The sequence below is a fragment of the Bos javanicus genome, chromosome 13 (assembly GCF_032452875.1).
Source record: "Bos javanicus breed banteng chromosome 13, ARS-OSU_banteng_1.0, whole genome shotgun sequence".
NCBI classification, from domain to species: domain Eukaryota; kingdom Metazoa; phylum Chordata; class Mammalia; order Artiodactyla; family Bovidae; genus Bos; species Bos javanicus.
In genome coordinates, this window is record NC_083880.1 from 20,876,661 (window position 1) to 20,904,522 (window position 27,862).

Sequence of the window (27,862 nt, forward strand, 5' to 3'; positions counted from 1 at the left end):
AAAGATGAATGTTTAAGTGAGAGAATAAGTGGACTAAGTATATTCTTTCTTACAATATTGAAGAAGACATTTAATTAAAAAAGTAGTAAATCCTCTTATAAAAGTCATAAAGAGAAAATTAATATTGTATATTAATGCATATGTATGGAATCTTGAAAAATGGTATCACTTTTCTTGCTTTCTTAGCTGCTCAGTCACGTAGACTCTTTGCAACCCTTTGGACCATAGCATGCCAGGCTCTTCTCTCCATAGAATTTTTCAGGAAAACACAGTGGAGTAGGTTGCCATTTCCTCCTCCAGAGGATCTTCCCCACCCAGGGATCAAACCCACATCTCCTGTGTCTCCTGCATTGCAGATGGATTCTTTACCTGCTGAGCCATTGGGGAAGTCCCCCAAAATGGTATAGATGATCTTATTTGCAAAGCAGAATTAGAGAATGGATACCAAGGGGGTCGAGGGGAGTGGAATGAATTGGATTGACATATATACACTATTGATATGACACTGTGTATAAAATAGATAGCTAACGAGAACCTACTGTAAAGGACAGGAAACTCTACTCAGTGCTCTGTGGTGACCTAAATGGGAAGGAAATCCAAAAAAGAGGGGATGTATGTATACATATATGTACATATGCTTCCCAGGTGGCACTGGTGGTAAAGAACCTGCCTGACAGTGCAGGAGACAAGAGATGTGGGTTTGATCCCTGGGTGGGAAAGATCTCCTGGATGAAGGCATGGCAGCCCTCTCCAGTATTCTTGCCTGGAGGATCTCATGGACGAGGAGCCTGGTGGGCTACAGTCCATGGGAGCGCAAAGTGTAGGACACAACTGAAGTGACTTAGCACACACACGCACACATTACACATATAGCTGATTCATTTTGCTGTGTGGTAGAAACTAACACAACATCGTAAAGCAACTATACTCTAATAAAAATTAACATTTTTTTAATTTAAAAAATTTAGAAAAATACATTTCATAGACTGCCTTAAATATGTATGCAACTTATTATACCTCATGAAGTCTTTGTGCATTAATATTCATTTTTATTGTGTTTCAATGTTTTGCAACTGTTTGATGAGGATAGATGACACAATCCCCATTTCCTTGGTCTCTATGTTCTTCTCCAAGTAAACTACTCTTTTACATACAAAAAAGTCATAGAAACCAGAGAAAAGCATGTGTAAGTAAAGAAAAATAACTTGTAATATTGCCCAGGATCCAGAAGGAGTTATACATTCATCTCTTCTCCAACTTTCTTTTCCTCTTTTCTTCCTTTTCAAACTTCTCCTCCATCATCTTGCCCTTTTGCTCTTCTTCCAGTCTTGTTCTTTATCATCGTTTATTTTGGTCTTTTCTTTCAAGTTTTAATACCTCATTCCTTCCCCTGTTTTGTAGTCTGCAAATAATACTCCCTACAAGCTCCCATTTTTCTTTTTTCCTTTTAATGATTTCAAGGAACTGTTACTGAAGACGACAAAGAACTCCCCGTTTATATTACAGAGAATCTTTTCAAAACCTTTATACCTTCACACTTCTCTGGTAAAACTTTATGACCCCCAGCTCCTATGGTTGCTGCTTCAAAGAAAACTAAAGGCGTATCTGCTGTCCAGTCCATTGTTGGCCCGGCCAACTTGACCTTGCATTCAAGGGGATCGCTGTATCTTTAGTGTTCAGTGACTTTATTTTCCTGGCTGACTTTTTCACCCTGATTTTTTGAGCTCTCTTTTGTTGTGTTCCATTAAAATGGTTCCAGTTTTACCATCATTTTATTTAAACATCTGCAACCACGTTGCCCAAAGTATATAGAGTAGCAGATATGAATGCTGCCATGTTTTGATCACTTCTGACAATTGGCAGATAAGTTTTGTAATTTCAGTATACAAAAGTTTTCTCAGGCTGCTTCTCTCATAAAAAAGAACAGGGTGATTTCAGAAAGTGTCTGTGGCTCATGCAAAGCTGTGCTTCATTAATAATCTATATTTTTGTAAAGAAAAAGAGAGACTCATTTCGAGGTGGTAAAAGTGCAAATAGAACTATGACAACATATAAGCAGAGTAATATAATTGACTTTTAACTTGTTTGTCTCTGCCTCTCACCCCCACCACCTCCAGTAGACTGCAGATTCCCTGAGGAATTTCAAGGACTGTGATTCCCTTCCATTGCATTATTTTAAAGATTCGTTATATAATTAAGTACCAGTAATTATTTGCTAAATGAGTTAGTTGATGATTAGGGTCAATATATTGATACTTTATAATTAAAGGCTGCAAGGCACAAAGTTAAATATATCCTAAATAGGAATACTTAATCAGATAATGTTTAATGGATGAGCACTACAGGACAGTGAGTCCTGGAGAAGGGTGCAGTCCCTAAGCTTCCATCTCCTCTTGCCTTCCTCTCTGTTTTTTTTTCTTTTTCCCTTTTACTTTGTGAAATAGTTCTTATGTGTCATTTATCCTACTCCCTGGTTTGTAGTAGAACTCCAAGCTTCCCTATGGCTCAGATGGTAAAGAATCTGCCTGCAATATGGGAGACCTAGGTTTGATCCCTGAATTGGGAAGATCTCCTGGAGCAGGGCATGGCAACCCACTCCAGTATTCTTGCCTGGAGAATGCTATGGACAAAAGAGCCCGGTGGGCTATAGACCACAGGGGCTCCAAGAGTTGGACACGACTGAGCAACTAAGCACAGCATATAGCACAAGCTCAGTTTACCCGAATTCTCTTTGGTCTTTTTGTTGTTGTTGTTTTATTTTTAAAGAGGAGCTTTTCCATTTAGAAAATATTTTTTTCTCTCTCAGGTATCTGGCTGTAGAGATTTAAAGCCAGATTTTTAGACTGTTGTGTCTGAAATAGTTTTCAAGAGCACTCTTGAAAATACAAAAGCTCTACACCAATTCTTTCATTCTATGATTTCACTTCACCTTAAGGCAAAGACTGCTTCTGGCTTAGGGTGGCGAAGGTCATTCATAAGTTAGTACAAAGAAAAACAAGTCACATTACTGTATTTCAGAATATTCTCTCACTTTATATACCTAGTGAAGCAGTAGAATGTCTATCATGATGGAGTAGGAATATGTAGGGAGGTTTTCATTGTGTAGTTGAATCTTTGATAAGTCTTGTGTTTTTCATCATGGAAATGAAATGGTAAAAGCTAACAAAGTGAAGTGATATTCCAAGGGACAATCTTTGGTTTGTGTTTACAGTTTAACAGACAAGTCTTTATACTTGAGGATCTAAAGTGAACTCTGGGTCTATAATAAGGGTTATATCTTTATTTTACTTTTTTTGTTTGTGGGAGAGTAACACCATTCCATACAGCTATTTCATTCAACATATGTATATGAATTAAAAATAGTCTTCTCTTCTTCTGGGGCTTCTTCTGTGTGGCCGTGGTCTTGGCATGGGGCTTGTGAGTGGATTCTCCGTTCATCCTGCTCAGCAGGGACCAACTAAGGGCACCTGGCATGATATTTTTTCCTAGGATTGAAATCTAAATATTTATTTAAAAATATGTATTGTTCTCAACTATAATCTGGAGAAATAATAAAGTAAAACCTACTCAATGTAAATATCATTGCAATTTGCATGTTCTTTTGAGATTTGAGTTGGATGAAATTTCCATTTCCTTTAACTTAGGCAGTGAGAGGGAATATTTAGTAGAAAAATTATTTTCTTGGTATTTTGGGAAAAGAACAATGATCTAGTTAAACAATAACAACAACAACACACACACACACACACACACAAAACACAGAAGCAAAATGGATTTATATCCATTCATGCTCCAGGAACTCCTACAGAACTTGGAAAAACATGAATCTTAACTGAGAATTGTTTTAAAAAATTATTTGCTTAGTATTAAATCAAGGCATTTGGATTACCTAGCATCTAAGCTTTGTAACTAATTCATATTAAGTACGAATATGTAGCTAATTCATATTAAGTTTAGAACATTGATGCTATAGGAGTGTCGTGCATGATTTCCCTCAGTTTGTAATTTTATAAGACCTCAGAATCCTCTCCTCTAACCTCCATAATCAGTTCAACAAGCCAAGTCAACTTTACCATAGTGTGTAAATTGGTGAATTGGCTCATAGCTAAGTACCATAAATTTTGTGATCATTTTTATCTCACAAGAAAGCCTTTGTTTGATCCAGCTTATTCATTTTCACAGCTGGAAGCAAGAAGAGCAAAGTTTTGAGCCCTTGGCCCTCAATTCCATTTTATTTGACTTCAGTAAATGCCTATCTGTTGGTTAAGTAAGGTCTGCTATTAAGGTTTTGTAGGAGCCTTAAATCGTTCCCTCAGGCAGATTAAGCTCTCTCTATTTATTGTTCATATGGAATTATATCTAGTAGAATACACATGCATATTCTGGGGCAGTGGTTTCTGACTCCTCACAGAAGCTCTAGAGAAGTTTTGCAAACTATACATCAAGGAACTCTGATCACATTTCTGTGTTTATTAATATTTAAATATGTAATACATTTATTTAAAAGCAGATTCTGACACTTGAAAAATCAGAATATTCGGGCTAGAGCTGGGACTCTGTACTTTTAGTATAACTTCTAGATGGTTCTAAAACCTCATTCTTAGCAGCCATATATGGGAGAAAGTGGGGAGGGTATTGCTAGAAGAGGGTGGCTTTCTTAGCAACTATTTCCAATTTTGATCAGAGCTGACTCATTTTCCTCTAAATCCAGTGACTAATTAAAAAATTTAGAACAAAATATTTCAGGAAAAATGAAGCAACAGAAAAATTCAAAGATGATTTTATTCAAAAACAACAAAATGTGTGTGCTATATAGTAACTATTATAATTGGGAAATTGCATGGGAGAAAACTACCCTGTGTTAATCTAGAAGACATGTAATTTCAAGGCACTCTCTGTGTTGCCTCATTCATGTAAGATACCCAACCTTTGTTCTCAAGTCTTTTTGCCTGTGTGTTTTCTTCTCTACCCCTAATCAAAATGACTCTTGCTTTTCTTTAAGATCAAAACCAAATGTACTGATTTTATTAACATCTTGACAAAAAAAGATGGGTATTTTTAAATGCCTTGCATTTTAAGGTTTGCTTATAGATTATTGAGAAGCTGTTTGAGTATGAACCATCTCATTCAACATGCAGATTAGATAGAATATAATTCCGTGTGTTGCTTGTTTATAAAGCTGGAAGTACTTTTTCTGAAATTTTCATTTCATAGCACTGACTGTTGTCTTTGAGATGGGAATGAGCTGTAGTCCACACTGTTGCCAGGGGACCTACATTCCTATCAGCATTGTGCATTTGTACAGGCTTGACATCATTATAAACTAAAAACCACATAAATAATGCAAGCTGTCTCTGTGACATAACTGTGCATACCATAATGTGTCTAAGTGCTAGATATAAATGTGGATAAAGGCTTCAGTAAACCCCGAAAATATTTTAATGTTTTCTGCTCTGCAACAATAACAATTTGCAAAGCTTTACTCTCTTAGACATTAAATGCCAGGATCACGGCTTTCTCGGAGTCCTGTCTGGGAAGCCAATATTTTATAGGCCAATTTAAATGCTTCAACACTCTTCCAACATAATTTCTGAAAGATCCAGTTTTATAAATCTAGAATAATGGTTAAATAGTAGGCTTTAGAAACAGTTTGGCTAAAATGAAAATAAAAATGCAAACAGGCAAAATCAAAATTAAACTGTAGTAATTTTCTCTTAACTGTTTTAACACTTGTGGGAAATAGCATTTCTGGCAGTGTTTTCACGGGACTGAATATAAAGCATAATTGCACCTCTAAAACACAAAAAAATGGCTGTCATTTTAGGTTGACCTTGAGTTAAGCACCTACTCTTTATTTTTTCATACATTATCAATAATTTGTTTTAATTAAGTGAATTAAGTCACTTTAATTTTATTTTGGTGTATTTTAACTTGATAATATTTTAAAAAAATTAACTACAGTTGCTCTAAAACATGGAATTTAAGAGAAATCTATGCTGAAAATAATACTTGTAAACCATTCCTAAAATAATATAGCTTGTTAGGTAATGTATTTGCCCTACATGGTAAAGTTTTAACAATATATTCATAATATAGCGTATGATTTATGATATGTTACCAATGGTCACTGTTCAATAATCAAATAACTTGTATATCATAGTTTTACAGTTACTTTCAAAATTTTTGAATTCATTTACATTATATAATTTTTAAATGTGCTTTCCCTTTAACCACATTAAGATGAAATAAATATATTTGTATTCTAACTTCTGTACAAAATTGTTATACAAAATATGGAGGAATAAAATATTTTCTCAAGTAAGGTAAATTAGATTTAATTCTTATATGAAGACAACTTGAAAATTTGAGCATACTATATACCACATATTAACTGTTTATATATATATATCACATATCAATTACATATATATTAATATCATCTAATGACCTTTGTATATGCAGATTTATCAAATATTCAAAGATCTTTATGGTCTGGAGGATGAAGAGGTACCCTTGACTAGACACGCAACTCATTCTTAAATTAGACATGTATTTCCTAAGCATCTGGTCTGTGAAAATCGCAAGCTTAATCAGACATGGAAGCAGCATAGACATGAATACATGTGTCACACTCAGGAGAGGCCCACTGTAGACACTGAGGTCTACAGGTCTGTCTTGGTTGTCTCTATCTTTAATAATACCTGAAAAGATTCTCCAAATTTGGATTTTGGTGAACAATATAAGTGAACTAAAATCACACTAAGGGTAAAGACCATTTACTGATTATTTTAAGACTTTAACTTTTTTATTGTTACAAAAATACTTTTTCCCCACAAAAGAAGAAATGTATTCTTATTGTAGGAAAATGTTTAAATATAAATAACAAAGGGAAAAAATGGCAATAACTATAATCTTGCCACCATGATAAAAAGCATTGTGTGTGTATATATACATATATTTGATAAGCAAAAATAGGTTCTGTTAATCACATTGTTTTCTAATATGCTTTTAATTTTATATACAATTGGTAAGCAATTATTTACCAATACTTTTTAAAATGGGGCAATAGTTTTCCATTAACAGGATGCACCATAACGCAGTAATTTAATTCCTCACTATTTGATTTATGAGTTGTTTTTGATTATACACAAATTTAATCAACCTTCGCTGAACACTATGCAACTTTACACATATTGTAGATTACATTCTGAGAGTTAAAAAGCATACAGAGTAGAATTCTTATATTATTAATTATGTTTTAAAACACTTGGTTTATAATTTTGTGTTACTTTGCAAAATGTACCGTTTCTGAAAGCAGTACATGATGGTGTCTGTTTTTCTGTATGCTTGCCAAACAATTGAGTATTGAATTATTTTTTTGTGTGTATTAAAGCTATTAAATATCAGCTAACTGCATTCTTTTCATTTCCCTAAAACAGAGAGAGAGTAACCTTTTTCCCTTTGTACCTTGTTCAAGTGTATTTCTCTGTGTATCTCCTGTTTGTGCTCTTTGCTTGGTTTTCAGTTTATAGTGCTTATTTTTCCTTATGGGGTGCACTGGGTCTTCCTGGCTGTGTGTGGGCTTTCTCTAGTTATGTGACCTGGGTTTACTCTTCATTGCAGTGTGTGTGCTTTTCATTGTGGTAGCTGCTTTATTGTGCATGGGCTCTAGACACATGGGCTTCTGTAGTTGCGGGTCCTAGATATAAGATCTTTTAAAGCATTGAGGTGGAGAAGGCAATGGCACCCCACTCCAGTACTCTTGCCTGGAAAATCCCATGGACGGAGGAGCCTCGTGGGCTGCAGTCCATGGGGTCGCTAAGAGTCGGACAGGACTGAGCAACTTCACTTTCACTTTTCAGTTTCATGCATTGGAGAAGGAACTGGCAACCCACTCCAGTGTTCTTGCCTGGAGAATCCCAGGGACGGAGGAGCCTGGTGGGCTGCCCATCTATGGGGTCACACAGAGTCGGACACGACTGAAGTGACTTAGCAGCAGCAGTAGCAAAGCATTGAGGTGATTTTTTTAAAAAATCTGTTACAAATGTTGTAGAAATTTTTCCAAAATTTTATTGGCCTTTTGTTACTGTTTATCATATTTTTCATATCTTAAAATTCTTAGGATGTACATACCTATGTCTCCCAACTGTGAGAAGACGTTTTATTGACATGAGCTAGAGAGGAAAAAAGCAGAGACATCACTTTGCTGACAAAATCTGTATAGTCAAAGCTATGGTTTTTGCAGTAGTCATTTAGGATGTGAGAGTTGGACCATAAAGATGCTGAATGCCAAAGAATTGATGCTTTTGAATTGTGGTACTGGGGAAGACTCTTGAGAATTCCTTGGACTGAAGGGAGATCAAACCAGTCAATCTTAAAGGAATATTCAGGGAAGGAATATTCCTTCCCTGAATATTCATTGGAAGGACTGATGCTGAAGCTGAAGCTCCAATAATTTGGCCACCTGATGTGAAGAGCCGATTCATTGAAAAAGACTCTGATGCTGGAAAAGATTGAAGACAGGAGGAGAAGGAGTCAATAGAGGATGAGATGGTTGGATAGCATCATCAACTCAATGGACATGAGTTTGAGCAAATTCCAGGAAATAGTGAAGAACAGGGAAGCCTGGCGTGCTGCAGTCTATGGGGTGGAAAACAGACATGACTCAACGACTGAGCAACAACAGAGAGAAACATCTCTGTAAAGACCTTGTATATCTTCCCTGGACCACAAGCTCAGGAGGGCAGAGGCAATGCTGTTTTATTATTGATGATGATTGCCTCTTTTGGGTACAAGAGAAGAATTTTCTGCTTTGTATGTAACACATTCCACCCCCAGTATGCATTGAATTATTATCAAGCATACGGGGAAGGGGATTGGTCTCTAAAAGAGAATAGAGGAATTCACAAAAATAAATGTAAAGATGCAAACAAGTTATCTCTCTAGAAAAAGTAACAGTAAATTGCTTCTAAAGTCAGCATCATATATTTGATGGCAGTGGAAAATAGTGTGACAAAATATTATGTGCAGAATGTCTACAAAATAACATTATAGATCCCTCAAATCAATGTCATTATATTGAGGTTTCAGGGCACTGAGTAGTGAACTTGACCAGAAGTTGACTATGACAGTAGAGAGGTTATTTGCAGTGGTCAAAATGCCAGGAAGGAAATAGTATCATTTAAACTTCAGAATGTTTGTTAAAGAAGCTATATCTGCAAGTGGAGGGCAGACATGGTTGAGATGGAAAGAGAGGCCTTTTTTTCTAAATTTAGAATTATCATTTATTTCAGTAACATACTTCATGGCTATCTTTACTTTCCAAATATTTAAAATTAATTCCATCAATTGAGTTTTCTGCAAATAGCCATCTGGATTTATTTTATTTTTTTCCACTAGGTCGTAAGCTCATTAGGATCTAGTCTCCATAATATTTTCCCTTTTGTGTTTTTCCTAACTACAGGCACTAAAACAAGTGCCTTGGAAATGCTTCAGGTTACTTTATTAAGTGGCTTCCTATTTTGCTAAATTCATCTCTTTTTGTAATCTGTATTCATACTTCTTAGATAATTTTATTCTAATGGAAACATTTCTTCACCTGCACCTACTTGATTTATTCTCCTTTCAATTTGACATTTTAAGCCTCATTATTAACATTATTAATTTAGTTTAATATTTTCAATCACCAAGGATTGACATAAAGTGGATTTTTAAATTTCTGTCCACTTAAAAAAAATTTACTGAATTGAAATTAAACTTTTCTCTACATTTTGAGATATTAAAATAAATTGAGTAAAAGTTAACAAAGTCAACATAATGCTTAGTATAAAAATATACAGTGAGCTTTAATAGAGGAAGAAAGAAACCTCTTATCTTCTACATTTGTTGTGTATTCACTTTGTAGACTTAGAAATACAAGCAAGGGAAGGCAATGCATTTTCTTTATGGTGTGAAGGTTTTTGCTTAAATGTGATGCCTGTGTTTGCATATTAAAAAGATATTTATTTGTAAGATGATGTGACTTTAATGCATCCATTCAAATATCTCTGACATTAAGAACATAAAATTTTCCTGAGAGTTTATATGATATTCAAATTCAACCATAAACTGTGGGTAAAGGTGGTAGTAATCCTATCTAGCACAGACTTTTCCACTGAAGAATTATTTACATTGGTCTTACAAAGTCTGTCTTTTAGAACTACAGTCATAATGAAATTCAAAATACACTTTCTCGGTCTCATGGTTTGAGTAAATCTCAGTAGATTTGTTGTTTAGAACTCATTTTCTTCAAGTTCTTTATAACATTATTATCCAAGAAGAGTAGTTTTGTCTTAGTTATCACGTGTAGCAGATCAGACTAAAAACAGTTTATTAAAAATAGTTTACAAGAGATGTCTGTTTATACTTTAGTTCTGTATTAATGGTCAGATAACCAAAGGATGGAAGTTTAAAATGTGATGTAAGAGATAGAACAGCTGTTATCTTTTCATGACTAAATGAATGAATATGTCTCTCCTTAGATTAACTCCATAGTGTTTATTTTAAAAGTATCTACAAAAGATGCTTTAAGTGGATTTATTAAAAATCATGCATAGTTTTACACATGATAGGTACTAAGGTCAGTAGGCTCAACAATTCATCGATAATGTAATGGCTAATGAAAGGATGTTATGTAAGTTCAGTTATATCTTCTTTAAGTCATTTTTCTCTGGAAACATAAGATTACTGATTTATCATTAATAAATGTTAGAATTAAAAATTACATCTAATTTATACTTAAAACCTACCTTTGATTTGCCTATTTCAAAGAATAATATCTACAATTAAGTGGAGACTGTTCATGAAAAAGGGGAAAAATGCCAAGTTTATGAATTTTCAAATTCAGATATTTACATAGGTCTGTTTCCTCAGCATGTCCTCTTTGACTGTACACAAGTAACAGGGAGGTCTGATAAATGAGCCCTGATAGCTTTCATAGTGAAGCATCTTAGAAATGAAATCAGTATTAATTGTTTATTATGTGATAGGCATTATGAGGATGCCTTTCATACATAATCACATTAAGTCCTCCCAGTGAACTTTGCTGGTTTGTATAATTATCCCTGTTTTACATGCCAGCAAACCAAGGTTTAAAGATGTTAAACAGCTTGCCTTGGTGCACACTTTAGTAACCTTGGGAGATGGAACCTTTGCAGCCAAATCACAGATGCTCTAATCTGTGATCTTACATAACTTCCCTCATCTTGGAAATATCTTTTGCTTAAGAACCAAGCATTTTTAAGATTTATGACCTGATTTGTTTGCAGTTTTATGCCATAGGAGATGAAGAAACAAGACAACTGGTACTATATAAATAATTCAGAATAAAAAGGAAGGGTAGATGAGTGAAATGTTAGTGATGGTAGTTTGGAGAGAAAGCAGTAATCTAGAAGTGTCCAGAGACTTCCATCGTGGTCCAGAGGTTGACTTCACCTTCTACTGCAGGAGGTTCAATTCCTGGTTGGAAAGCTAATATCCCGCATGCCTCGTGGCCAAAAACAAAACAAAACTTAGAAGCAGTATTGTAACAAATGTAATAAGGGGTTAAAAATGGTCCACGTCAAAAAAAAACTTAAAAAAAGAAAAGAAATATCCAGTATCCAAACCCATTCTTGCCTTCTTTTCTTCTTTAAGTCCAGAACCCACATTTTGTTGGTAGAAGGCAATCTCATTCTGCTTCCTGGAAATTGTTTTAGTCCAGTGGTTCCCCATTACACATCAGAATCACTTGGAGAGCTTGTTAAAAGACAGGAATCTTGGACTCACTCTAGAATTTCTGATTCAGTAGGTCTGGGTTGGACCCTAATAATTACATTTTTAAGTTCCCAGGTAAGGCCACCCATCTGGCAGCCATGCTGTGAAGACCCATTTGTTTAGCCAAGTTCTGGTTCTCAAAATTGGCAGCACATTGGACTTGTCTGGAAACACTGTTAAAGATACTGATATCCAGGTCTTATACAGAAAACTTTTTTTTTTTTCCCTGATACTCATAAAGGAATGGCTCCAAAAATGGGCTTCTAACTTTAGTTACTTTTTTACCTTTGTCAACTTTCTGTCATATTGAGAAATATAGACCCTTAAAAGTGTGTGTTTATTTCCTATGACTGTAAGAATTCACTGATGCCAAAGGGGTGATACAATCATTTTGGCTTTGTGTTTTCTTGAGTCTCTGAATTATATTGCTGTTTATGTTTCCTTGTTCATATTGACTCAGAGAAATCTTAGAATGAAAATTTTAATCTAATGTTAGTGATTCTGTACAACATAAAATGCATTTTGTGATCTAGTTTTATTATCTGTGGCTCCATTTAGTGTAAGAATAAAATATACATTTGTGTGTGTTTATCTTTTAGTTTGTAATGTTGTTATTGTTTACTTGCTAAGGTGTGTCCAACTCTTTTGTGACCCCATGGACTATAGCCCACTAGACTCCTCTGTTCATGGTATTTCCTAGGCAAGAATACTGGAGTGGGTGGCCATATCCTTCTCTAGGGATTCTTCCCAATCCAGGGATTGAACCTGAGTCTTTTGCGTTGGCAGGCAGATTCTTTGCCACTGAGCCACCAGGGAAGCTCTAGTTTATAATGTTACACAATATCTTATTTTTGTAAATAGCAGTATATTTTGAGAATAAGGTGAGATATAACAATAATAATAAAAATTAAATTAAGGAAATGTAAGCAATATTAATGATCTCATTAAAAATGTACTAGTTCTATGAACTTTGTTTTAATGGGCATAATTTATTATTAACTTATAAATGTTTTCATTTTTATAATTTTATTTTCCTCATTGTTATTGATCATCATAAAATAAAGAGTTCTTAAAATTCTATAATCATTAGATTAAAGGAATAAGTATATATACATAATGTTTTCTTTAAGCAGCTAAAAATATATAGCTACAAATATTTTATTTGTAGTATAACAGTACAGGTAATAAAGTTTCTGGGATAATAAGGTTGGGATTCAGAGTCAAGATTTTAAAATCTGTATCATCCTTGTTATCGTTCAAATTTGTCTATATCTAGTCAAATTTTTACAAGACTATAGTGATTTTATAATGTGTAAACTATTGATACAACATCACTGGTATTCCCTAAGAATAGTTACTTCTAGATATACAATAATTATAATACAATTTAAGAGAGATTTCTGCATACCAGTTATGAGAAATACTTTATGCTAATAACAGAAGGATATGCAAAATTTTTTAATTTGAGTGTAGATAAATGGAGAGTGAAAAAGTTGGCTTAAAGCTCAACATTCAGAAAATGAAGATCATGGTATCTGGTCCCATCACTTCATGGGAAATAGATGGGGAAACAGTGGAAACAGTGTCAAACTTTATTTTTTGGGGCTCCAAAATCACTGCAGATGGTGACTGCAGCCATGAAATCAAAAGATGCTTACTCCTTGGAAGGAAAGTTATGTCCAATCTAGATAGCATATTCAAAAGCAGAGACATCACTTTGCCAACAAAGGTTCATCTAGTCAAGGCTATGGTTTTTCCAGTGGTCATGTATGGATGTGAGAGTTGGACTGTGAAGAAGGTTGAGTGCCGAAGAATTGATGCTTTTGAACTATGGTGTTGGATAAGACTCTTGAGAGTCCCTTGGACTGCAAGGAGATCCAACCAGTCCATTCTGAAGGATATCAGCCCTGGGATTTCTTTGGAAGGAATGATGCTAAAGCTGAAACTCCAGTACTTTGGCCATCTCATGCGAAGAGTTGACTCATTGGAAAAGACCCTGACACTGGGAGGGATTAGGGGCAAGATAAGAAGGGGATGACAGAGGATGAGATGGCTGGATGGCATCACTGACTCGATGGATGTGAGTTTGAGTGAACTCTGGGAGTTGGTGATGGACAGGGAGGCCTGGCGTGCTTCGATTCATGGGGTTGCAAAGAGTCGGACACGACTGAGCAACTGAACTGAACTGAAGAGAAATTTAAAAAATTAGGTATCATTTAAAAGAGAATATAAGGACCATTAAGAAGATGCAATATTACTTGGGTGCAGAGGAAGCAGGGTTGATCATATACAAAGAAAAAAAAAAGATTATGAAAAGTGATTTTTGAGCTGGTTTTAAACAACTGCATAGAACTTCACAAAGCAAAGATAAAATAGCAGCTATACTATGTTCCCATCATGGAGGAGTAATTATCAGTGGTTTTCTGTTTGTCATTCAGTTCAGTTCAGTCACTCAGTTGTGTCCGACTCTTTGCGACCCCATGAATCGCAGCACGCCAGGCCTCCCTGTCCATCACCAACTCCCGGAGTTCGCTCAAACTCACATCCATTGAGTTGGTGATGCCATCCAGCCATCTCATCCTCTGTTGTCCCTTTCTCCTCCTGCCCCCAATCCCTCCCAGCATCAGGGTCTTTTCCAATGAGTCAACTCTTCGCATGAAGTGGCCAAAGTACTGGAGTTTCAGCTTTAGCATCAGTCCTTCCAGTGAACACCCAGGACTGATCTCCTTTAGAATGGACTGGTTGGATCTCCTTGTAGTCCAAGGGACTCTCAAGAGTCTTCTCCAACACCACAGTTCAAAAGCATCGATTCTTCCGCACTCAGCTTTCTTCACAGTCCAACTCTCACATCCATACATGACCACAGGAAAAACCATAGCCTTGACTAGACGGACCTCTGTTGGCAAAGAAATGTCTCTGCTTTTTAATATGCTATCTAGGTTGGTCATAACTTTCCTTCCAAAGAGTAAGCGTCTTTTAATCTTCATGGCTGCAGTCACCATCTGCAGTGATTTTGTCATTGCTGCTGCTACTGCTGCTAAGTCGCTTCAGTCGTGTCCGACTCTGTACCACCCCAGAGACAGCAGCCCACCAGACTCCCTAATCCCTGGGATTCTCCAGGCAAGAACACTGGAGTGGGTTGCCATTTCCTTCTCCAGTGCATGAAAGTGAAAAGTGCAAGTGAAGTCGCTCAGTCGTGTCCGACTCTTAGCAACCCCATGAACTGCAGCCTACCTGGCTCCTCTGTCCATGGATTTTCCAGGCAAGAGTACTGGAGTGGGGTGCCATTGCCTTCTCCAGATTTTGTCATTACTTTCTATCAATTTGATTAATATGTGTCTTGATGTGTTCCTTCTTGGATTTATCCTGTACGAGACTCTGTGTATTTCCTGGACTTGAGTGTTTCCTTTACCATGTTAGAGAAGTTTTCAGTTATTACCTCTTAAAATATTTTCTCAGATCCTTTCTCTGTTTTCCTTCCGGGACCCCTATAATATGAGTGTGAGTGCATTTAATGTTGTACCAGTGGTCTCTTAGACTGCCCCTTTTTCTTCTCATTCTTCTTTATTCTGTTCTGCAGCAATGATTTCCACCAGTCTGTCTTCCAGCTCACTTATTCATGCTTCAGCATCATTTATTCTGCTATTAGTTCCTCCTAGTGTATTTTTAATTTTTTTAGTTATCACATCATTCATCTTTCCTTGTTCTTTTAAGTTTCTATCTCTTTATTAAACATTTCTTGTATCACCTCCATCGGTGCCTCTATTCTTTTCCTGAGATCTTGAATCATCTTTACTATTGTTACTCTGAATTCCTTTTCTGGTGGATTTTCTATCTCTATTTCACTTTGTGGCTTCCTGCCACAAAAATGGTGAGGTAGAGAGGGAAGGGACTGGGATTGTGGGAATAAATACCCTGAATTCTCTTTCTTTCCACCTTCCAGTCTCCTGCTAATATCTTATACCAGCCAATTCTAATTGAAAATCAGAAGTTAATGGAACCTAGATGACACATTCTATAGAGGTCTTCAGAACTGGAACTATTTTACAATAGTAGAATGATTGATAAAACATTTAATGAAGGGAAAGATGTGCTTGAATTTGCTTTTCTAAAGTTATTGGTAATAGTAATTGATTGGAGTAGCACTTTGTGCTAGATGGCTAATTCATTGTTGAAATACTTCAAGTGATGAGTAAGAAGGGAAATTAAGAAGGACAAAAAAGAGAGGAAAGGCTGGAGAAGTTGATGTAATACTTGTATGATATAAATGCAATACTATTGGACTAACTGGAAATGCAAGAAAAAAGAAAAAAGAGCTGCTAAAGAGCATTATTCGTTTTTAACTTAGAAGCCTGGGTTGGCAGAAGTCCAATAGGACCTTTCTGTGAGAACAGAAAGAGATCTCTCATTTTGTTTTGAGTTCTTTAGTTTAAGGCACTTAGCCAACATCCAAGTTAACATTCTTCATCTCCTTAGCTTTGTATTATGATTTTTTTTGTTTCCAACTTTATCTCGATATAATTGATAATACAGCATTGTGTAAGCTTAAGTTATATAATGTAATAATTCTCTATATGTGCATACTGCAAAATGATTATCAGAGTAAGGTTAATTAATACATTCATCATTAAGGTCTTTTCTTGTGTGACTCAGGCTTCTTATTTTGGCCACATCATCATTAGCCCTCTCTCCTGTTCTTCTAGTGAATCTGTTTACTCTGCAAATGTGGGACTCTGTGTCATGCATGGTGCTTTCTTTCAACAATCTCCAAACCATCCTTTCAAACTTGGTTGAAAGTCAATTCTGCGAAACTCTCTGATCTCTCTCTAGTCAAATCCAAATAGTTCTCTGGGTATTAGCTGTATTCCAGCATGTGTCTGAGAATACCACTAATATTAATTTACTTGTCTAATGCCTTCATGATACTGTATCTTGAGAAAAAGGGTGCTAACAATTTGACTATTTTACAACACCTACCATTGTGCTGATCGCATACTAAGTAACTGTGAGAAAAAAGGGATGATGAAAAGACAACACAATTGAAGCATTTGCTATTTTGACCAATAGAGGAGTTCTTAAAAAATAAATAAAAGCTAAAAGCAAAGCCAGAGGAGATTGGAGACAATAATAAAATTTTGATGATAAAATTAGTTCTCTTTTCCAAACTGCTTTAGATAGAATTATGGTGCTTTTATGGATTATTTCCTGATATGCTTTTAACTCATGTTCATAGATATATTACACTTATTAACTTTGGATATATTTTACATGAGATGTATGCAGTACTTGTAAAAGAGAAGACAGAGAAAAATATCTTGGGCTATAATTTCTTTGGAGAAATCACTAAGTTTAAAATAAAATTTCCTAATATTAAAGTAGGGATCTAAATTTTTTCCAGGGATTACTTTTCAGTCTACTTTAAATTAAACACAAAGTTATCTAATGAAACACAGTTATCCTGTTGGTTAGGATGTCTTGAACTCAATATTCTGGGAAAGCTTTTAGTGAGTTAATTAGAAAATATAGATTTTTTAAAAATTAAATGATATTTATTAAATTATTTTAAAATTTAAATATTAAATTTGGTAATTCAATTTTTATCAGCAAAATTTTTGAAACAAATATGACTGCCCAGTAGTATCAATAGCATTGATGTATTTCAAAGATTGATTTAAAAGGAAAGGACACAAGAGGCTTTTCATGAAGTAGAATAGTTGGCTCCAAAGTTGTCCTGGACTAGGCCCATTCGCTGTTCACATTCAGTTCAAAGAAGATTTCCCTTTTAACACGTTAAACTGTTATAGCTTGTACCATGTTCGTTTCATTACTAGCATTGCCTTAGTTTAGATTCCCGTTGTGACATTCTGTATTCACATTATTAGGAAAACAGAGGATTAGCCACAAAACACTGTGGTAGTGTTTGTTTACATTTTCAAATACTGCTAACATGATCTACATCTTTTGTATATTCAGAATTTAGATTGCCCTTTCCAACACAGACCAGTGATACTATAAATAACTGATAACAGCAACTGCTGATGAGCAGTGCTGTAGAATAATGTAAAGGTCAAAGAATGATAGTTCATGATCATCCTTAACAAAGTATACAAGGCTTTAAAATACTGATGTTGAACTCCGGTGGCCTGGCACAGGGAATTCATGGCACAGAATGAATCCCCTTTCATCAGTGTGATTGTGAGAAGGTTAAGAACCAGAACCAAATTACCTGCTCTCTGTACAGATGCAGAGATCTGAGGGTCAGCTTTCTGTGTGCAACACAGGACAACAGATAGTTTTACACATCATAGCTGCTCCTCACTCATGCTTTATTGCTAGTTTAATCTCTAGTACAGTGTGGCATTTTAAAAAAATGGGAAAAAGGTAGAAGTGCTTAATCTCAAGGCACCATAGCTTTAATAATATTGAAAAATATTCAAATACAGGAATCATTTAAAATTTGAGCATAGAACATTTTAGTTTTTATCAGACCCTGATAATGTTGAATGAATAAGAATCTGACTGGAAAATATGACTCATTTGCATACTTGTGATTGCCATTTACATCTGACAAGCCTGTTGCCTGTTAACAGAGACGGCTTGTACATTTCTTTTACCTCCTTGACACTAGCAGGCTTATGCTGATTTTAGATTATGGAATCAGCCCAACTGCTTTTCAAAAGGAAAATATGTCCAAGCAGTTATCTCTCCATTACAGATATATATATTTTTTGATACAGAATGCTATATTTCTGCTTATTCTCATTTCTCTTTCGACTTTCAGCTACTATATATGTAAAACTAAATTAAGTGGCCAGTAGAAGGAAAGAAAGCTTAAATATAGTTGGGCTTCTCAATCTTTTTCATGACATGGAGCCTGTAGAAAATGATGATACTGGTAAGATCCACTGGGTAAATTAGAGGAGATTTGATTTTATGTGTACCATGCTTAAGATAAAAAGTCCATGTGACTGAGAGACTGAACAATAATAACAAATATTTTCTTTATATAATTATGGTAAAAGGAATAAAGCAAGTATTGGAAGATATTAAATATTAGACTCAAATAATGCTAATGCTTTTTTTCCCAGAAAGATAACAAGATCTTTAATTTGCTTCCTATTAAAGTCTTTTCAAATTTTTTATTATGACAAAATATATCTAACATACAATTTTACACATATAATAAACATTTCTTTCTCCATGTTCTTGACAGCATTTTTTTTTTTTCTGGGAGGGGCTTATAATAGCCATCCCAGTGAGTGGGAAATGATATCACACGGTGGTTCTGATTTGTATTTCCCTAATTATAGTGACATTGACTATCTTTGTATGTGCTTAGCTAATTTGCATAGTTATTCATGTCCTTTGCTCATTTTGAATGGGGTTTTTGTTTTTTATTGTTGAGTTGTAGGAGTTCCTTGTATATTCTGGATATTAATCTCTTATCAGAGTATGATTTGCAAATATTTTCTCAGATTCTATGTGCTGACTTTTCACTCTGTTGTTAGTGTTCATTGATGCATACAAGCTTTACTTCTGGCATAGTTCAGTTTATCTATTTTTCCTTTGGTTACCTTTGCTTTTGGTATCATAGCCAACAAATAGCCGCCAAATTCAACGTCATGAGGCTTTTTCCCTAGTCTGTATTTGGGCTGTGCCATGCAGCATGTGGGATCTTAGTTCCCTGACCAGGGATTGAACCTCTGCCCCCTGCACTGAGAGCATGGAGTCTTAATCACTAAACCCCCAAGGAAAGTCCTCCTCTAAACTTTCTTCTGAGAGTTTTATAGCTCTTATGTTTAGGATTTTGATTTAATCTTTGTGTGGGATATAAAGGTAAAGGTCCAGCTTCATTATTTTGCAAATGGATATCTTACTTCTCCTAACCATTTTTTCCTTTTCCTTTCTCCTCCCTACTGTCCCCACCTCCTTCTTCTCTTCCTCCTTTTCCTCCTCTTCTCCTTCTACTACTAAAACGTAGGGCCTTTTTCCACATTATATAATGGAAAATGTATTGTTCTAACAATTATTAAAAAAAATTCTTTAATCTCAAAGTTATCGTCGCTAAAGTGTTCATTTCAGGAAGGATAATGAAGCTTGAATGTTTATTTTTCTGCATATTCCTTTTGGATTAGCATCTTCATTTAGCAACTTTTAACTGTTAGCAAATTTGAGCAATGGGTCTCAAAATTTAATATGCCCCAGAATAAGCTGAAAAATTTGTTGAATGAACCTTACTCCAGAGTTACTGATTCAGTAGGTTTGAGATAGGGCCCAAGAGGTGAGGCTAATGCTGCTAATTCAGACATTATACTTATAGGACAACTAGTAGAAGATATTCTGGGGTCAGAGAAATGTTCTATATCCAGTGTGGTGGCTATACAGATGTAAAAGGTTATTAAAAACCATCAAACTTAACATTTAAAATATAAGCAGTTTACTGTATATTAATTATAATGCAGTTTAAAAACTTCTGAGGAACACTGAAAAATAGATAAGTGGAAATACATACTTGAATAGGAAGGTTATTTTGTAAAAATATCAGTTCTATCTAAGCATAACTCAAGTGTTCTTATTTTAAAAAGAGTGTAAGGCATGGGGTGATGAATCTAAGTCCCCAGTCCTGACTTCAGTATTTTGCAAGTTACCATTGGCAAATTTTTTTAGTTATCTCATGTATGAAATAGTAATGAATAATCCTACTTTCTTAGTCTTGTTGCAAGTATCAAATAATAAACCATTATTTAATACTCCCTAATTTAAAGGCATACTAATTTAAAGACTGATGTAAAAATTCCAATATTTTATACATTGTAGGAGCTAGTGTTTCTTTGGTCTGAAATCTATTTAACAAAGAATATACATACATGAGCATTCTAAATTCCTATTTTGGAATTAGATGATAAATACAGCTGCATTGTGTAAATTTAGGAGTTTCCATATAAGACCTCTATATTTATCAGTTGTTATCTTTTAAATATATATTTCTTCTTGCCTCACAAAGAGCTGCTCTGCAGGGAATGTCATACAATATTGAAACAAGAACCATGGATGCTCCTAATTAAAACAGTTGGCTTTAATACCTTGTTATTAAATTTTGTGTTGATAAAACCCCAGGTGGTTATGTAAAATTTCAACAAATGTTTTTTTCATTTTTTTGTTTCATAAGACTAGGAAGGAGAAATCTAAAAGGCACTGCTCAAATTGTAAATCCCTTTTTCACAATTGAGGTGCAAATTTTATTTGTAAAGAAGAATTTTTTTATAGAAAAGCAAGAAATATCTACTGCTTTTATTTAGCAACACATTCAGGAAATATTTATTAAGCATCCGTTGAGTTTAAGCCATTTTACAAGGTGTTCTAGATACCGTAATAGATTAAGTTAAAATATATGCCTTCATATGTCTATGTGAGACTTTAGCTTCATATGGAGAAGGCAATGGCAGTAGGCATGGAGAAGGCAATGGCAACTCACTCCAGTACTCTTGCCTGGAAAATCCCATGGATGCAGGAGCTTGGTAGGCTGCAGATGAGAGATGCTATGGAAGGTAAATCTTTAGGAAAAAGACTAAGGATAGAGGTTATACTCATCTCATCTTAGGGAATGAGATGGCTGGATGGCTGATGCAATGGACATGAACTTGGGCAAACTCTGGGAGATGGTGAGATACAGGGAGACCTGGCATTCTGCAGTCCATGGGGTCGCGAAGAGTTGGACATGACCAGGTGACTGAACAGCAACAGAGGTTATACATTGTCCAGAAGAAAGACCAACATAAGGGAGACAGAGAGAAGGAAATACATGATGTATTCAAGTAAATGCATGAACACATACAATGAGTATAAATCTGGGTGGCTGAGTGAAATAATATATGAAAGTTGAAGCTGGATGTTAGTATAGAAAGTTATTCCTCAGATCTCGATGAGTTGAGACTTTTATCCAAAGAATGGTGCTGAATAAACTGTGGTCTGTGGGCCAGTTTTTGCCTAATGCCTGTTTTTGTTAGTGTAGTTTTTTTTTTGGAACATGGCTATAATCATTCATTTAAGTGGTCCATGGATGCTTTCATGCTGCAGAGTTGAATAGTTGTAACAAAGACCCTATGACCCCAAAAGCCTAAAATACTTTCTCTGTGGCCTTCACAGAAAAAAAGTACTCTGACCCCCACTAAGATACCAATTCAGCCTGAAAGAGGCTTCCCTGGTGGCTCAAATGGTAAAGAATCTGCCTGCAATTCAGGAAACCTGGGTTTTGTGGTTGAGAAGATCCTCTGGAGAAGGGAATGGCTACTCCAGTATTCTTGCCTGGAGAATTCTATGGAGAGAGAAGCCTGGTGGGCTACAGTCCACAGGGTCACAAAGAGTCAGACACAACTGAGCAACTAACTCACTTTTTCTCGTTATGAAAGACTGCTCTATGGACAGGCTTGTTACAAGAAAATGATGATATCAACAAGCTTGCACCAGAAGCAAATTAATTCAGTGCTTCCTTTATCAAGAAATTCTAACTATTAAAAAAATGAAACAAAATAGTCAGCTGATCAGGACAGTGTATGTAATGAATTGATGTGTATTTTACCAAGGCTTCATATGTACTTGCAATCCAGGAACATACAATTTAGTTCAGGGATCTCACTTTGAGTAAGTAAAGGTGTATTGAAGATTTCTAAGCCAGATGGTAGAATCAAATGTATATTGTAAAGGACCAATAAAATCAAATAGAAACTTTTTCTTTTTTGGTCTTTTGCAATGTTCCAGCAGAATGTAGAGGGTATATGTGGAATTTTGGAATCCTGCACATCTGGTTTCAGACCTGGGTGGGGGATCAGGGATGGGGGTGGGGTCATGTCCTGACACTCAAGAAGGAATGTTCCTTTTCCCTTATATTTTAAAAATCCCACATGAGAACTCTGAGTGTTCTGTCTTATTTAAGAAGGTTACTCCAGCAGTCGGTGGATCAGATTGTGGAGCTGGTAGGAGGGGTGGGGAGGAGTTACACATGGCAAGGATGGTTCATTGCAGACATGAGGGTGATACTATGAAAATCCCCAGGAGAATTATACTGTTGAACACTTTGTATTTTCTGCTACTCATGAAGGTAATCAAGTTCATGACAACTTTCAGTCACTCATGTACCATCAGGTATATTACAACAGCCTGTTACAGTATTATAATCATAAGATATATCTCAACACAGAGGATAAGCCTGAAGAATATGTCCCTCATACTGTACCTGTATATTTTGATTTGTCCATGCAAGGGTTTATTTTTTACAGTCTATGGGGTCGCAAAGAGTTGGACATGACTGAGCAACTTCACTTTACTTCACTTCTCAAATAAGAGGGAAATGTCAATTTTTAAATCACTTAATCTGTGTACTACTGAGGCTCTAGAAACTGATTATCCTATGATGCTTAGGCAGCATTTTAAAAAATAGCTTGACTGTAAATCAGATCTATTTTTATAATGACTTTTTAATGACTTCTGTATCATCACCTGAATCTTTACTTTTGTGACACCTGGATATAAAGCTGTGCTTTCTTTAAACCTTTACTACTGTGGTTTATGCTATGTTTTATTAGAAAAGGTATATTTCTATAAAACATCATACTTCCTGCCCTATATGAGAAAAGACAGTTTGAAGCCTGGGAGAGAGATGCTGATATTTTATGAGTGACAGCACTGTTAGGTATGATCATTACTGCTGTACTCTTTCCAGGAGGGGAGTTGATTTCCTTTGCAGGTACGTGCTCAAATAATTTCATCTCAGGCACGTGCTTGGATCATTCTTCATTTTCCTTTAGACATTATACACACATCATATGTCCTCAATTAAGGCCTATAAAACTAGTAACCAGATGATATACTTTTACACTGGTCCTGTGTGGATGTGCTTCTGCATGTTCAGTCCTCATTTGTGTCCAGCTGTTTGCCACCCTGTGGACTGTAGCCCTCCACACTGCTCTGTCCATGGGATTTTCCAGCAAGAATACTGGGGTTGTCATTTCCTCCTCCAGTGGATCTTCCTGACCCAGGGATTGAACCCATGTATCCCGCCTTGGAGGCAGATTCTTTTACTGCTGATCCGTTGGGGAAGCCCAGTGTGCATAGGGCAGTGTTAAAACACAAATGCAGTTGTATTGTTTACATTTTTCAAATGGATCTCCTGAAATGTCTCCCTTTTTCCTTTTCTTTGCAGGTGAGGGGATATTTCAAGGGAATATAATTAGAATTGTTCCAATAATTCATTTACTCTCGTTATTGTGATTGAATTTTCTCAAATTGTATTGTTGGGGGAAATGAAGCATTTGTATATTTTCATTGTCTAGTTGCTATGAAATTAGTGCAAGGACCTCCAGTTGAAGAACCATTGATTAGATGCTTTTATCGTTACTAGAATTATGACTTTTAGTCACCAAATACTTCCATGGTCTCCAAATCTATTCATACTGTTCTGTCTTTTTATATTTTTTCTCCCCTAGCCTGGAACATATTATTACAAAATTTTCTTGCATAATATCAACTGATCTACAGCTCTAGTATTCCCTTGGTGTTTTTGTTTCCACATGTGATTTTAAAAGTACTTTTTGCTTATCAAGTATTTTTGAGAGTATCAAGTATTTTTGAGAGTATCAACTATTGTTGAGAGTGAACCAGACACTGTGTAAGAGATGAAATAGTCATGGCCCCAAAGATAAAACATTACCATTTGGCAGTATTTCATCATGTTGTTCTTCCTTATATAAATATGTAGTTATATAATTAGTTCAGTTCAGTCACTCAGTCATGTCTGACTCTTTGCAACCCCATGGACTGTAGCATGCTAGGCCCCCCTGTCCATCACCAACACCCGGAGTTTACTCAGACTCAAGTTCATTGCCATCCAACCATCTCATCCTCTGTCGTCCCCTTCTCCTCCCTCCCGCCATCTTTCCCAGCATCAGGGTCTTTTCCAATGAGTCAGTTCTTCACATCAGGTGGCCAAAGTATTGGAGCTTCAGCATCAATCCTTCCAATGAATATTTAGGACTGATTTTGTTTAGGATGGACTGGTTGGATCTCCTTTCTCTCCAAGAGACTCTCAAGAGTCTTCTCCAGCACCACAGTTCAAAAGCATCAATTCTTCGGCGCTCAGCTTTCTTTATAGTCCAACTCTGACATCCATACATGACTACTGGAAAAACCATAGCTTTGGCTAGATGGACTTTTGTTGGCAAAGTAACGTCTCTGCTTTTTAATACAGTCCTAGTTTTTAGTATTTCCTCTTATAGTTAGTAATCTTTATATATTATTTAAAATTTTTTCTCAGTCCCATATCATGAAGATATTATTACATATCCTAGACAAGATTTATTGTTTTACTTTTCACATTTCAGGTATATTCTTCCTGTAATTTATTATTTTTGAATGCTGTGAAATAGGGGTCAAAGTTCCTCATAGGACTACATAATTTGTTCAATCCACATTGAAAAGATTGTCTTTTCCTTCACTGCTCTGAAGAACTAAGATTTTCGTAAATCAGATGTACAAATATGTATAGAATTTTAAGACTTTTTAATCCATTTCTCTGGCCCATTTTTCTGTCTTTACTCCAGTACAACTCTATCTTGATTATTCTACCTTTATAATGAATCTTGATATATGATCAAGTAAATTCTTCAACTTTGCTTTCCTTTGTGATAAAATGGCTATTCTTAGTTCTTTGGATATCTATATTAAGCTTACAGTCAGTTTGCCAATTTTGGGGAAAAAAGTCTACTGAAATGGAGCTGAATTTCAGTGAATCCTGAACCACTGAATAATTCATGTATTCATCTTTGTTCTCAGCATCTGTGGGATCCTGGGATATTAAGCACACACAAGGAAAAAAGCTGAAACTGTTTAGTCATTGACACACAATGCTGACAATTTAATGTGATAATCCTGCCTCTTAAAAATAATCTTAATTCATAACCTGTGTAGTTCATAGGACACTAAACTCTTTATTCCATTAGCAGCAATTAGTGACATAAACATAATCACAAATCACAACTCCCATTTATTAAATATATTAGATGGGCCAGGTACTGTGTTAGAGGTTCCACTTATTTCTAATTCCTGTTAATAACATGGAGCTATCCTATTTTATAAACGAAGAAAGCAGTAGGTTCAGAGAAGTTAAATAACTTGCCTAAAGTGCCATCTAGTAAATGCTGTGGCCAGGGCTCAGCCCTGTCATGCATCTTGTCCACAGTCACATTCCCACTGGTGGACAAGTAAGACTCAAAAGACTGACTCAGTAAACATGTGACTGGATGAACACTTTCCTCTTTGTCTCCATCTATTTTCTATTAATGTTTCATACTACTTTCCTCCGTAAGTTATACAGCTTTCCAAATGGTTTTAATAAGTAGCAAGTTTAAACTCTATGGTACTCGTGTCTCATGTGGTGAAAAAGTGCTGTGAAAGCTAATTAATCAAAGAAGTGAAAGAATACCTGAATTTTCAGCAATCACTTCCTTATTTAATATTTCAAAAAGCTCTGTGTTGCATAGCATGTCTTATCTCTTTTTTGAATTGATAATTAAAATAAGGGTATAAACTCTATCCTTTATGGCAAGATTACACTGATATTTGTTTCCATCATTAGTTTCCCTCTCCTGTATGAAATTCAGAGAGAAAAGACACACATTAAAAATTATCTACCAATTTATTAAAATATGTTTAAGTAAAACTGACTTAATAGAGAAAATAAATTTGAACCTGAAAGACTTTAGACCAGTTAATAGAACCCCAGGACAGTTCATTTCTCTTTTTCATGCTTTAATTATGTATATTTATAGTTACATTTTTTATGCCTCTTCTAAATGTTTTCAGTGTTTCAAAGTCTCATTTTACCCACATGAAAATAAGCTCTACAAAACTGATCAGAGTATTGGCAGTACTGTTGTAAAAAAAAAAAAAAAAGATCAAGTCATTACATGTTATATTTGGTAATTTTAGCCTTTACCGTAATTTTTGCACATTGTACCAATGCTACATAGATTAAAAATTAAAATAGAAGAATGTCTATGCTGAAGGTTATGAGTCGTCATTATGCTAAACAGCATGTTATATTCTTAGGACAAATTACAGAACTGTAATGTATGATCAATGACAAACTGTATTTATGAGTTTCTTCTTCGTTTTTATCTGATAAACACATCCTTCTTTCCCTAGAAATACCGCAGACGGCTGGTACCTGTATGCTGATAGTTCCAATGGAAATTTTGGTGACATAGCTGATATCCTTACTCCTGTCATTTCACGCACGGGACCAAAATGTACCCTGGTGTTCTGGACTCATATGAATGGTGCCACAGTTGGTTCTCTCCAGGTACTGCTTAGGCAACGGCGTTTTCCAAATTTGTTCTATAAAAGTTCATACTATGCAATTTAGTGTTGTTAAAATATATCGTGTGCTAATAAATGAGAAATGGACAATTACCAACAATTATCAACTGGTTTCAAAACATTATGACTGAAAAAATTTAGAATTGGACCTGAATGTCTAATAGAATTTTTTTAACTATCCTATTTATGATTATGGTCTATTTTAGGTCATTTTATTTTCTCTTCTATTTTTTTTCAAATGTATTTGACATATAAAAGTGTGTCAAGACCATTTATAAACATATAAAGTTTGTTTTAAAACTCAAGTAGCCAGTTGACCTCATGTTTGTTTGTTTTTTTTTAATTTATTGAGGTATAGTTTATAATGTTGTATATGATTATGGAATTTATTCTGAGGCTACAGCTTCTGTGTGATACTGTTTTACGCTTGAAACATGTCATATAGGTTTCAGAGTCAATATTCTGTGAATAACACAACAAATGAATATAAACACTTGGGTGATATTTGGATGTGCATTCTTGTTATCTTTGATGTAGTGGTGCTACATTCTCCAATAGTCTCTTTCAAATTGTTTCTTGGTTAAAAAAAAAATATATATATATATGTATATATACACACACACACACATATATATATATTAAACTGTTTGAAACTCACAAAAGGTTGCAAGAATCTCACAGGCAACTCTAATGTATC

The 27,862-nt window shown here is 35.3% G+C and overlaps 1 protein-coding gene across 1 annotated transcript in view; it reads left to right on the plus strand.

Moving 5' to 3' along the window:
• Window positions 1-27,862, plus strand: part of MALRD1 (MAM and LDL receptor class A domain containing 1) — a 555,525-nt gene that overhangs the window by 170,644 nt on the left and 357,019 nt on the right. The window contains exon 23 of the mRNA XM_061435952.1: window positions 26,992-27,148. Within this exon, the coding sequence (XP_061291936.1) occupies window positions 26,992-27,148 (157 nt within the window). The remainder of the gene's footprint in view (window positions 1-26,991; window positions 27,149-27,862) is intronic.